The sequence below is a fragment of the Palaemon carinicauda genome, chromosome 30, assembly GCF_036898095.1.
Source record: "Palaemon carinicauda isolate YSFRI2023 chromosome 30, ASM3689809v2, whole genome shotgun sequence".
Lineage (NCBI taxonomy): Eukaryota > Metazoa > Arthropoda > Malacostraca > Decapoda > Palaemonidae > Palaemon > Palaemon carinicauda.
In genome coordinates, this window is record NC_090754.1 from 77679955 (window position 1) to 77694671 (window position 14717).

The 14717-nt window shown below is 36.1% G+C and overlaps 2 protein-coding genes across 2 annotated transcripts; both read left to right on the forward strand.

The window, feature by feature from the left end:
- The first annotated feature begins 9140 nt into the window (after positions 1–9140).
- On the forward strand, positions 9141–9719 carry LOC137623609 (zinc finger MYM-type protein 1-like). Its single transcript, XM_068354444.1, has one exon. The coding sequence runs from the start codon at positions 9141–9143 to the stop codon at positions 9717–9719; it is 579 nt and encodes a 192-aa protein (XP_068210545.1).
- Positions 9720–9773: 54 nt separating this feature from the next.
- Positions 9774–10520, forward strand: LOC137623610 (uncharacterized). Its single transcript, XM_068354445.1, has one exon. The coding sequence runs from the start codon at positions 9774–9776 to the stop codon at positions 10518–10520; it is 747 nt and encodes a 248-aa protein (XP_068210546.1).
- The last annotated feature ends 4197 nt before the right edge of the window (positions 10521–14717 follow it).

Here is a 14717-nt window from a genome sequence, read left to right on the forward strand (position 1 = left end):
GAAGAGGAATAGCATTTGGTGCTTTTTGTATAACCCTTGTAACAAAACCTGACTGAGAACCCATCATGGCTGGAGTCCCATCTGTGCATATCACACACATATTGCCCCAGTCAAGACCTTCAGCCTAAAATAATTCTGTAAGTTTCTGCATTACATCTTCACCTTTTATAGATTGTTCAAAAGTTTCACAAAACAAGAATTCTTCCTTGAAGTCCTCATCATGAGCATCTTCCTTTGAAGTCCTCATCATGAGCATCTTCCTTTGAAGTCCTCATCATGAGCATATCTTACAAAAGCCATGAATTGTGAGCAGGACTGGACGTCAATGGACTCTTGAAGCTTTTCCAATTCCTTATATCACCTGTTCTTTGCTATCATCAGATATCCGAGATATTTGGTGTTGCACACTATTATTTGAAAGATAAATATCATTTAACTTTCTCAGCCCCTTTCTCTCCCAAACAAATGTTAATTCCTCCCCAACTGTGTGAGGCTTCTTTACTTTTCTATCTAAAGGGGTACAAGAAATGACCCCTCCAAAACTGCAGCATTTTGTCGTGAATGGAACCACAGCCATCAAGTCATTGTCTCTTTACGTTCTTGACCAACATCTTCAGGATACTTTGTTTTCAGGTGCAACTTAAACTTGCAGGACCTTAGCAATTCAGCTGTAAATATTTTTTGACAAATTACACATCGAGGCTTCAATACAACTTTATCAGTAATGCCTGTAAATTTAAAATCCAGGTAGTAGTCAACCATCCCATGCTGATACACAAGATTTACGAACGCAGGTTTTCATACATAATCCATAGCTTAGGAGACCTTAACATTTTGCAGAGTGAAAATTGACTATTACCTTGATACATCTCCATGTTTTGTTTTATATCAAGTACAAAGAATTATACAGAAAAGATAATTAAAAGGAAAAACATAATATATCACTCGTGTCTGGCAGCAAAGCATTATAAAAATATGAATTGACTTGTGAACAGCCTCCACTGGCTGCTTACCCTCTCAACCCTTTTGGTTTTATCTAGACACAACATCAGCTTATGGCTCCCTGGTTTGGGAGCCACTGCTCTATACTGTAGCTGTAGCTGTAGGCAAGGTCTATAGACCTTGGCTGTAATTACTACAGCGTTTAAAGGCCATTTTCCTATCCAGTCGGAATTCTTTGGCAGATGAAGTGACAACACTGATCAGAAACGTCTCTGTGAAATTCTCTGTGATATAACGACATTTTGCGGAGATAGAATCTAATGAACGTAAGGTGCACCCCATTTGAAAGACACTATTGTAAGACGTCCAAGTCACACCTGACTTTTACCTCTTTAAAGTCATTTTTTCCTAGTTCCTTGAGGTACTCAGGGTCACAAGAGGGTAACCTTGGATATGGAGTTGCGCTAGACTAGACACTGAACCTAGGAGATTCTCAGCCTGAACGCGAAGGGAAAGAGGAAAATAAGCGGATGCAACATCTACAACGTATGCAAGAATTTCCATTGGGAAGATATATAAAAGCATTCAGCAGAGTTCAGAAAACGTATCTAAAAAGGATATAGTTTAATTCGAGACGTTTTGAACAGTTTTGATCATTTTCAATACATAGATATAAGAAAAAGCGTTAAAATGTATTAAACGATAACTTGAAATAAAGGTTAGTAGCACTTAAAAACATTCATAAAAATTTTAATTAATTATATATATATATATATATATATATATATATATATATATATATATATATATATATATATATATATATATATATATATATTATATAAATATATTCAAATAAGCCATATAAATTTTTGATACATTAATGTCTGGAGTCTCTTAACGACCTCGGGATCAGAGCCCCAGGCGAAATCACACATAGACAAGAGCTTGTGATTTCGCTTGGGGCTCTGATTCGAGGTCGTTAAGAGAATCCAGACATTAATGTATCAAAAATTTATATGGCTTATTTGAATATGAAAAACACGTCTAAATGTGCAAAATTTATCATATATATATATATATATATATATATATATATATATATATATATATATATATATATATATGTATATATATATATACTTTATATATATATATATATATATATATATATATATATATATATAAAGAGAGAGAGAGAGAGAGAGAGAGAGAGAGAGAGAGAGAGAGAGAGAGAGAGAGAGAGAGAGAGAGAGAGAGAGAGAGAGAGATGAAATATCATAAGAAGGAGAAAGGCTTAATGAGGGGGAATCATTTAAATATTTTGGAACTCTAATCTCTAATACAGGATATTTAGAATTCGAGTTTAATGAAAGATCGAAACAAGCAAATCAGTTAATGGCTGGGTTAAGTAAAATTTGGAAATCAAGTCGCTTGAAATTACATATCAAAATTCAGCTATATATCAGTTTATTTATATCGGTGTTACTGTATGGATATGAATCGGGGTATAACAATGAAACAATATCCAACAGATTTTTTAGATTTGAGAACAAAGCCCAAAAAAGAATATTAGGAGTTAAAAGGCAGGAAAAGATTAAAAATGAAACTATAAGAGATTACTCTAGTGCCATATGTGGATGAGATCATGGTGAGGGGTAGATGGAGATGGTTTGGGCATGCTTTTCGCACTCCCCAAGAGAGGTTAGTTCACCAAACTTTCAGCTGGGATCCACAAGGCAAGAGAAGAGTTGGAAGACCCAGACCTACATGGCTAAGGACTATGAAGCGTCAAGTAGATGATGATGAATGGAGAAGTATTGATTTAAAAGCTCAAGACAGAGACGACTTGCGAAATTCAACCGAGGCCCTTTGCGTCAATAGACGTAGGAGGAGATGATGATGATGATGATGATATATTCAGTAAAACAAGGAAGGCTTGAAGTAACTAAATCACCCAAAGGAGAAGGGAAGAATGAATGACCAAGACAGCAACAACTCACGACTCCATCTTAAAGGTTTAAAGGTCGGTCATGAATGGCAGAGACAAGGGACAGTGACACTGCCCTTTCAAACAGGACAATGTCCTAGAGACTGACCATATTACATGTGATCAGCGCAAGGCCCCGCTCCACTCAAGCTAGGGCCAAGGACAAGGAGGGCCACGCAATGGTTGCTGGTGACTCACCAGATACACCTGTAAGCTCCAGCAAAACCCCTATCCTTAGTTCACAAGGATGGTGAGGTTGCAGCGACCATAGGAACTAACGAGTCCGAGCCTGACTCGAACCCCAGTCTGGAAATCATCAGACAAGGACGCTACCTACAGGGCAGCACAGCCTAGTTAAAACATACCCGGAAACGTTGCGTTTTCAAAGACAGAACCGGTCTTTTGATGTATAAGAGGGACTCAAGGGTAGATAGAAAATCATTACTGAGATTAATCTTTATTTACCCCAAATTTGAATATAGAGGCTTGGTTTCTTATATTCGATACGTTTTCTAGACCTCGCCGAATGTCTTTGCATGTGTGTGTATATATGTGTGTGTATATATATATATATATATATATATATATATATATATATATATATATATATATATATAATATATATATACATATACATATATATTAGAAATAATTTCTTCTTTACTATATAGGACGTAACATACGAATGCAACTCATATCGGACGATCTCGTCAAGCGACATTCTCTCTCAAAAAAAAAAAAAAATAAATAAATAAATAAAAAAAATAAATAAATAAAACTTGCCTTTTCCCATTGGTCGCGAGAGCACCTAGTCTAACCCAAAGCATGGTTCCTTATATTCAATACGTTTTCTAGACCTCGCCAAATGTCTTTGCACGTGTGTATGTTTGTGTGTATATATATATATATATATATATATATATATATATATATATATATATATATATATATATATATATAGATAGATAGATAGATAGACATAATTCCTTCTTTACTATATACATAGGAAGTAACATATGAATGCTTCTCACATCGAACGATCTCGCCTAGCAACATTCTCTCTCTCTCTCTCTCTCTCTCTCTCTCTCTCTCTCTCTCTCTCTCTCTCTCTCTCTCTCTCTCTCTCTCTCCTATTTCCCTTGGTCGTGACTCGCGAGAGCACCTAGTCCAACCAGTCGTTGTCTGGTCTTCCGCAAGGTGGTATCGATCTACCTCCAACTTGAAATGCTGGAATCGGAGGTGTAAAGAGCCAAGACGCATCTTTAAAAAATCTGATATTTTCGTTTACGATTCACGAGTGCATTGTGCGTGGAGTGCGTCAGCCCATCTGACAACTTGGAGATACATGCTCAATCAAGGTAAAGTTAAGTTAATAATTGGTTATGTGAAAACAATTGCTTTAGGAAAATCCTTTTAGCTGATAAGCTGACAGCGTAATCTTCATATACACACACACATACATATATATATATATATATATATATATATATATATATATATATATATATATATATATATATATATATATATATATATATATATATATATATATATATATATATATACACACACACACACATACATATGGACTTCGAAGAGGGCACCATCCAATATTGGCTTTAATGGATGAAAATAGAAATACTATCGACAAAAGAGTTGGAGTTATGAAAATTGCACAGGATTTCTATATAAGTCAATCGATATAAAATAGTGATGTAAGGAATAACTGCGAATAGAAATAATGGAACACCTGAGTCTGTACCAAAAGTAACAATAGGAAAAGTAAAGAAAACATCAAAAGGCACGAAAAGAGGCAGAAGTGAAGATGTCCTAACATTTGATTTAATAATAGATGGAGATTTCATAGTAGGAAAACTCCCTAAACTTTACACAAAATGTCTGCAAGAATGCTCTATACTACGGCTTAGAAAAACTTTATCATGATACTAACTTACAAAAAGGTAGAAATAAAAGACCTGAAAAAATAACACACAATAAGTTTACTCTCAGAATCTAATTAAATGTTTACGAAGGTCATATTACGCTGAATAGAAAGACTGCTAGACTTTTATCAACCAAGAAAGCAGGAAGGTTTTAGAAGTTAGCATTCAACAACTGACCATATCTATTTAATTAACCAGCTTATGGAAAAATCAACAGACTATGACAAACCACTATGTATGGCATTTATAGATTATGAGAAAGCTTCTGATTCTGTAGAAACTTTAGCAGTAATGAAAGCCCTTCAAAGACAAGGAAAAGATGAATCTTATGTTAGAACACTTGAAGATATATGTACAGGAAATAGAGAAATAGTAAAACTACATAAAATAGCGAGAAAATTCCGATTGAAAACAAAAAGAGTTAGACAATAAGAACCCCATATTGCTTATATCATTCACAACATACATAGAAGTTTTAAAGAATTTAGATTGGAAAAATATAGGAATTAACACTAATGGGGAATAACTTGACAACTTAAGATTTACAGATGACATGGTTTTATTTAGTGAATCATGGGAGGAATGATAGATTTGAAAAGAGAGCAGGAATGTAAAACTGAAAATGAATATGAGTAAAACTAAGATTAAGTTCAATGAAAATGTAGATAGACATCGAATAAGGGTTATGGACGAGCCTCTTGTGAGTGTTAATGAATATCCACACTAAGGGCAGATATTAAGTGTTTCCACATGACATGATACCTAGAGCTTTTGGTAAACAAAATGAAGTTATGTAAAGTAAAAGACCACTTTCTCTAAAAAAGGAAAGTATTTAATCAGATGGTATTACCAGTATCAATTTATGCATCAGAAACTTGGAGCCTTACTAAAGCCTTAGAACTTAAGTTAGTTAGAACTCTAAGAGCTATGGAAAGAATAATGATGGGAATAACACTAAGAAATAGAAAAAGAGCAACATGGATACGAGAGCACAATTAATATAGGATAGTCTAATAACATGTAAGAAAAAGAATAGGACTTGGGCAGGACATGGGATGAGAATGACAGATGAAGCACAGGAAGGAAGAGAATGCAATGGATTGTCGAGATAAAAAAAAAAAAAGTGCATAGACTGGCCTAACAATAAAAAACAGATGAGTGGAAGGGTATGTCTGAGGCATTTGTCCTACAATGGCCTAGCAATGGCTGCTGCTGATGGTGTATACATATATCATCATCATCATCTCCTCCTACGCCTATTGACGCAAAGGGTTTCGATAAGAGTTCGCCAGTCGTCTCTATCTTGAGTTTTGAACTCAATTCTTCTCCATTCATCATCTACTTCGCGCTTCATAGTCCTCAGCCATGTAGGCCTGGGTCTTCCAACTCTTCTAGTGCCTGGTGGAGCCCATACATTATTATCCCAATCTTATATAGATTTCCAGGTACAAAAAGTTTTATTTAAAAAAAATATATAGTTGAATATCTACATTTGTCGATTCTTTCAGAATAAAAATACCTTAATGTTCGATTGGAAAAAAAAAAAATCGTTAGTACATTAGTAAATCAGACAAACTGTAGGGCGCAGAAGTAAACAAATATATATTACTCATACGAATTTTCCCTTTACAGATGGAACTTAAAAACCCATGGCCATGGGTTTTCATGCTTGTGTATCTAAAAGTGTCGTCTTATCCCACTGCAGGACAATCAGGTTAGTGATAATAACAATATATAGAGGTTTCGTCGTGTGTCTGCTTGGGTATGTGTGATGAAATTGAACTAAGCAAGTCCAATTATATAAACTACAGAATAAAACATATGTATCTTGATAATTGGCATTACTTAAAGTTACACATGTAACAATTTGTACATGCATAAGGGGAAAACTTACTTGTATACACAACATATACATAAGAAGAAATTACACATGCAACTCTAACACATGACATTGTAGTTACAATACCAAACCCGGTTTTACATGCATAGCAAACAAGCAATACACAAATTTATTTTCAGGTGAATGTTGGATAGAATTAGACCTGCAGCCATACTTGCACACATGATAAATCACATAGTGAATCAGTACACACATGCTAATATGTGTTACTTCAATTACACATGCAAACAGGTTGTGCACATAATTCATTAAATTAGCACACGCACACCAAAGTTTTCATACATTGATGTATCAAAGACAATACCATATAAGAGGAAAGGAACTATAATACCAATCAGAAACACTGACAGGTGATTAAGATAAAACTATGCCATAAACAAAATACTGTCCTAGTAATCCATAGTTCATATTACCAGAGTTCATAATACTGTTAATACATCTTCTATATCTAACTTCTCAGAATGGACCAGTCACTATTCATCAGTATTATTATTATTATTATTATTATTATTATTATTATTATTATTATTATTATTATTATTATTATTATTATTAAATGTTAAGCTACAACCTTAGTTGGAAAAGCAGGATGCTTTAAGCTCAGGGGCCCCAACAGGGAAAATAGCACAGTGAGGAAAGGAAACAAGGAAAAATAAAATATTTTAAGAATAGTAACAACATTAAAATAAATATTTCCTATATGAACAATAAAAACTTCAACAAAACAAGAGGAAGAGAAACTAGATAAAAGAATGTGCCCGAGTGTACCCTCAAGCAAGAGAACGTCTAACCCAAGACAGTGGAAGAACATGGTGCAGAGGCTATAGCACTACCCAAGACTACAGAACAATGGTTTGATTTTTGAGTGTTCTTCTCCTAGAAGACCTCTCTACCCTTTCCCTGAGGAGAGTAGCCACTGAAAAATTACAGTGCAGAAGTTAACCTCTTGGGTGAAGAAAAATTGTTTGGTAATCTCAGTGTTGTCAGGTGTATGAGGACAGAGGAGAATCTGTAAAGAATAGGCCAGACTATTCGGTGTGAGTGTAGGCGAAGGAAAAGAACCGTAACCAGAGAGAAGGATCCAATGTGGCACTGTCTGGCCCGTCAAAGGTCTCCATAATTCTCTAGAGGTAGTATCTCAACGGGCGGCTGGTGCCATGGCTAACCTACTATAAGAAGGTACCAAGTATCAATCTCGCTCAGAATTACCTGTAGACTGATTCCACACCAAGGAGGTTCCTCCCCCCACCCCACCCCCCAACCCCACCGCTGGTGGGATTACCTCGATGAGGTCTTCTTATGTGGACAGATTTATTACTTCATTAATTATTCAGGGCCTCTGTACCATGGCCTTCCACTGTCTTGGGGGTAGAGTTCTCTTGCTTGAGGGTACATTCGGGCACAATATTCTATATAATTTCTCTTCTTTTCTTTATAGCTTATATAATAAGATTTATTTCATTGTTACTGTTCTATTTAATCATTCTTCCTTTCCTCACTGTGCTATTTTCCATGTTGGAGCCCTTGGGCTTATAGCATCCTCCTTTTTCAACTAAGGTTGTAGGTTAGATAGTAATAATAATAATAATAATAATTTTGTAAACAAAATAGCAAGTTAGAATTTCCCACAGCAATAAAAGTAGATAAGATGGCCATGAGCATTACATGTTGGTTCATCAGGTAGAATATCTATTTGCAACCCCCCCCCCCCCACCCCCAGGGAAAAACCTTGCCCCCCCCCCCCCATCAGAATTTAAAGTTTTCATGTAGTTTGTTTTAACATCCCTACTGAAATTATTGCACATCTATATTATGCGATCAAAGTCTGTAACTGAAACATAGCTCTCAACACTGATATCTACATGTGTTATTTAATACACACTAGATGGAGTCAGAAATCGTACAATAATTTACACTTATTTGTTACAAATTAAATAAAATCAGTAAATTTGGATACGGTCATAGGGAAAAAATACATGTAAAACAGTGCTGCTGAAAATTGTACAATTGAAACTTAAATCTTTTTGCAAATTATGCGGATATGTTACTACTATTGACGCTTGCAAGACAAAAGTTAATAGCGGAGGAATACGAATGTTAGGTATCAAATCTTATATTCCTAACTCCAATAATTAAATTTTGTAATTTATGTAAATAACAGTCTTGATTGGAAGTGGCTATTCCTATTAAAACAGTTTATCATACTACAACCTATCTTACAAGCCCATAATATTAATGTAAAATTGTAAATCATAACTATAACCACAACCAGGAACTAGTTCCTCTTAACTGTATGTGAAATGATTTTTCTTACTGCAAAAAAAAAGATATCGTACAAAGAGGGCATAGGGAATATGACGAAAGTATGAATAGGGGTAATTTCCTTGAAATTCTTCATTTCGTTAAAAACCATGACACACAAATTGCTAAAAAGAAGGCAGACATGCCAAAAATTACTAAGTACACCAGTCCGGAAATACAAAACAAAGTCTTGGAAATTCTGGCAGACATTATACGGAAAGAAATAATAGAGGAAGGGAAAGGGAGTGGAGAGTTTTCCTCGATTGTGGATGAAACGAAGGAAGTTTCAAAAACGGAACAGATTTCCTTTGTATTGCGATATTACCACGATAGCTGTGTAAAGGAGAGCTTTCTGCAATTCGAAGCAGCTGATAAACTTGATGTAGAAAGTCTAACAAACACAATTTTCTCATGCTTAGACAAATTTGGTTTAGACTACAAGTCACATCTTGTTGGCCAAGGATATGACGGGGAATCCGTCGCGAGTGGGAGAATATCAGGTGTGGCAAAACGGATTAAGGAGATATGTCCAACTGCAGAGTATATACGCTGTTATGCCCATAGACTAAATTTGGTGCTGGTGGACAGTACAAAGTCTGTGAGTGAAGCAGCAAATTTCTTTTCATTGCTTGAGCGTTTGTAAGTTTTCATGTCAGGTTCTAATGTCCATAACAAATGGAAGTCCACCCAACTTGAAATGTATGCTGATAAGCCACCGATGGAGCTAAAAAGGCTCAGTGATACACGTTGGGCCTGTGGATATTTTTCAGTCCATGTTGTTTCAAGGTGCCTTCCAGCTATTCTAAAGGTTCTAGATGATATCACTCATGAGCCCAATCCTGAAAGATCACTGGATGTCAGCTCACTCAAAGGGCTAGTTGATTTTCAATTTGTATTGATGCTGTGTGTTTTTCAAGATATTCTTGGTGCAGCTAAATGTACTTCTGATATTTTGCAATCTCCAAATACAGATCTGGCGAAGGCTATGGACATCATTGATACTATAAAGGACAGAATTGCAATGCTCAGGTCCAGGGAAGAGGACTTTGAGCCTATTTGGCAGCATGCAGCTGATATTGTAAATGACAGTGGCATAACTGTGCCAGATGTAGGCCACAAAGACCTAATAATTAGTAGAAGAAGCAGACGTCAAATAAGAGCCCCTGAAAGATTGCATGACAGCATACTTTTGGAGCTTCTTGTGCAGCATCGTGGTGGCAACACTAAGGAAGAGTTTAGAACAGACATATTTTATGTTATATTGGACACAGTGGCCAGTGAACTTAGTGACAGATTTACCAGTGGCGTCATGCGAGGCATCCACGCCTTGAATCCTGCTAATGAAGGTTTCTTGAACTTGGAAAAAATCAAACCTCTGGCAAAAATTTATTCTGCAAACTTGGATGATCTTGTCCATGAGCTGCCTCAAGCCAAACGTCTTTAGGAGCGAAAATCAGAGACAGGGGGGAAGTATCTTCTAGATTTTCTTGCGATCATAGAACCATACAAAGCTGCATTCTTTGAACTTTACAGGCTATGTAAAATAGCTGTAACAGTGCCAGTCACCAGTGCAGCAGCTGAACGAAGTTTCTCAGCTCTCAAGGTTATTAAAACTTACTGAGGAACACTATGACAGATAATATTCTAAGCAATCTTGGTGTCCTATACATTGAAAGGAAAAGATCAAATGAGTTAAGACTTGGATGACTTTGTTGACATTTTTGCAAACCACCATGATAATAAAGATTGCTCTATCTAATTGACATGGCATCAAGTTTTATGATCATACAGTAAAAAAAATATAAATTGCAGAATAGGTAAGTTTTTTTGTTATGTTCACTATGTAACTGCACTTACGAAATGTACGAATATGTCACTATATGTTAAGTATGCATCGTTGTACTTCTTCACTTAGTAAAATTATCACTGAAGCTAACTTGTATTTCTTTGAAAAAAAAGTGACAAAAAGTGTGCAGTTGCATTGTATTTCTACTGCTTTGTAAGATATGTAGGCCTACTGGAACATAGTAATAAATGAGCAGTGCTTTTGCAACTAAGTTCAGTATTGTGTTATTACCGGACTATCATATTGCTGAGTGCATTCAAACTAGTTCTCGAAAGTGAAACTCATATTACCACAGAGAAGAATTAAAGTTCAAATTGCATAGTTTTATGTCCAGGGAGGGTGCCCCCCTACACAAGATGAGGGAGGGGGGGGGGTGACCATATGATTATGCCCCTCCCCCTAGAAAATCATGAAACTGTAATGAGGCAGAACTTGAGTCTTCCAACTGGTACATCTGATTTTCATGTCAAAATTCAAAATGACTATTCTGGATGCTCAGAATGCATCTCAGACAGTATCAGAACTGCTGGCTTACAGACCCCCTGCCACAGAGCTTCGCCCCTTTGGGCCTCGCATAGGGCTGCCCCCTTCAAATATGACCTTGCCCCATGCTTGCCCCCGCCCTCTGAGACACCCCTAGCTAAGCTACTGGTGACGACTGAATTCTGGAAGATTGTCCGTTTCTTTAGATTCGCTTCGTTAGAACGCACGCTCATTGCAAATAATAATAATGATGCACAAACACAAAAACACACACACAGACACACATATATATATATATATATATATATATATATATATATATATATATATATATATATATATATATATATACACACACATATATAAATATGTGTGTGTGTTTGTGTGTATAATTCAACAATTTGTGTGTAGGTTATGACTGTGGTCGAAGAAAAAAAAAAACACAGAAGTCCCTCCTACTTGCACACAAGAACAATACAGTCTCTCCTTCCTATCATTGTTAAATCTTTCCTACTGAAAAAAAAAAGAAAAATAACCCCAGCTCCGCCACATGCAAATAGCGAAGTTTCTTCAGCAGTACATCAAACCAACCTTACATATTAGAACACCAGACATGTATATAGCAAGCGCTTTTGTTCAGAATATCTAACTGCTTCCAAACCTGTTGGATTAAACAAAGGCAAAACTTGCTGGGAGCGTAGTTTTCTCCCGCAACTACCTGACGATACATTCCTGTGGCTAATTTACAGCCATCCAAATTTCCTATGTGCTTGAAGCTTGCATGAAAACACACAAACAGGATTATATTCTAATCAACGGTAACCATTTCCCCTAGTCATACATCACGTTTTCCATCTTTTACGTAACGCCCAAATATTCCTCTCAACATCCAGACTTCAAACATACGAAAATGTAGTTCGTGTACAATCCATTTAAAATTTCAAACTCCAAGTTTTCAGAGACAATCTTCTCCAAAGCCTTTGCACTGATCCTACTCACTGCACAATCTCCTCAAAATGGAATTTGCATTTAATCTAATCACCACATCATTATTGCAATCTCCCCCCCCCCTAATATTTAAATAAAGCCAGTAATTCTATTCTTTCAACAACCCAACAAACATCGTTAAAAGGCTTAAAGGCCGCTCATGAATGGCAGAAGAAAGGGACAGTGACATTGCCCTATCGACGAGGACAATGCCATAGAGACTGCCCATATATACATATGATCAGCGACTAAGTCCCCTCTCCATCCAAGCTAGGACCAAGGGGGGCCAGGCAATGGCTGCTGATGACTCAGCAGATAGGCTTGCAGGCTCCCCCAAAACCCCCATCTTTAGCTCACAAGGATAATGAGGTTGCACCAACCAAAGAAACTGACGAGTTTGAGCGGGACTCTAACCCCAGTCTGGCGGTCACCAGTCAGGGACGCTATTACATCTGCATGAAGATTCCACTCATGCTTAATAGTCACATTCAAAGTGTTTAGTTCTGATGGGAAGACTGACTCGCCCTCCAATGGCCAATTCTACAGCTGTTGAATTTGCCCAGAATAGCGATGGTCCCTATTATTATCATTATTATCATTATTATTATCATTATTATTATCAGCCAAGCTACAACCCTAGTTGGAAAAACAAGATGCTATAAGCGCACGGGCTCTAAAAGGGAACAATAGCCCAGTGAGGAAAGTAAATGAAGAAATAAATATACTATATAAGTAATGAAAAATTAAAATAAAATATTTGAAAACAAAACATTAACAACATTAGAACTGATAATTAACATATGGACTATAAAAAGACTTATGTCAGCATGTTCAACATTAAAACATTTGATGCAAGGATAAAACTACAATACCTGTAAACATGGCCGACGGTACAAAAAGATTAAACTCTGTTGGAAGAAGAGATTAGGTGATATAGAGTATAAATACTAATTTTTATCATTTTTCCTGCCTTCAATTTTCAGCTGAGACGTTTCAATTATTCAATTATAAATTATATTTGAAATCAGTCAGGCGAAAAAAGCGAGATTTCATTATGTAATAAATCTATTTTTTCAACAGCGACGCAAAATGCAGTTCTTCAAAGGCTACCTCATGCCCTTCCCAGTAAAATCCTGCAAAAATTTTCCTAGATTCTACGCCAGAGGCATCTCTCTCTCTCTCTCTCTCTCTCTCTCTCTCTCTCTCTCTCTCTCTCTCTCTCTCTCTCTCTCTCATAGTAGTAGTAGTAGTAGTAGTAATAGTAGTCTACCTTACAGATTCCCCTTTAATATACCTCCGTAAGCGTTTGTTTAATAACACTGACTAAAATTCCTTTAGGTACCTAAAGAAAAACTAGAATCAGCTAAGTTCATTCAATCCTTAAAAACACAAGACCAAACTGCATATCTTGTTTCATTAGGCGATTTATTACAAATAAGGATAGAGTTAAAACGTGGCCACCGATATTAGATGTTTCACGATGGTCCCGGTTAAACCCCTCAACTTTTGAACGAGTACATAAAGATATTGCCACATGAAATTCGCTCCAGCCTTTGTGTTTAAAGGTTTAGGTTTAAAGGCCACTCATAAATGGCAGAGGCTAGGAACAGTGACATTTCCCGAGTAAGCAGGACAATGCCCAAGAGACTGAACATATATATATATATATATATATATATATATATATATATATATATATATATATATATATATATATATATATATATATATATATATATATATATATATATATATATATATATATATATATATACAGTATATATATATATATATATATATATATATATATATATATATATATATATATATACATATATATACAATCAGCACCCAAACCCATCTCCATCCAAGAAAAGACCAGGGAGGGCCAAGCAATGGCTGAAGTTGACTCAGCAAGTAGACCTATGGGCTCCACAAAAATCCCCATCCTTAGCTCACAAGATGGTGAAGTTGCAGCCACTAAAGGATCAAACGAGTTTCAGCGGGACTCGAGCCCCAGTCTGGCGATCACCAGTTAGGGACGTTACCAATTAGGCCACCACAACCCTGGAGAGACTTCTCTTCCTTATATTTAGCTTTTGGCTTTTCCTCATCTCATTGCTCAAAGTCTCCAACCTGTTCTTCATTGGATTCATTGACTTGGGCTATATACCCCATCACTTAGCAAGATGCTGGGACCTAACACACATTTTATGGATTTAGCTATATAGTCCCTGCTATAGCCAGGCAGAGGAACTGAACACATTTTATGATTTAAGCTATATAGCACCGGGTATAGTCAGGCACCGGGAAATAGGACACATT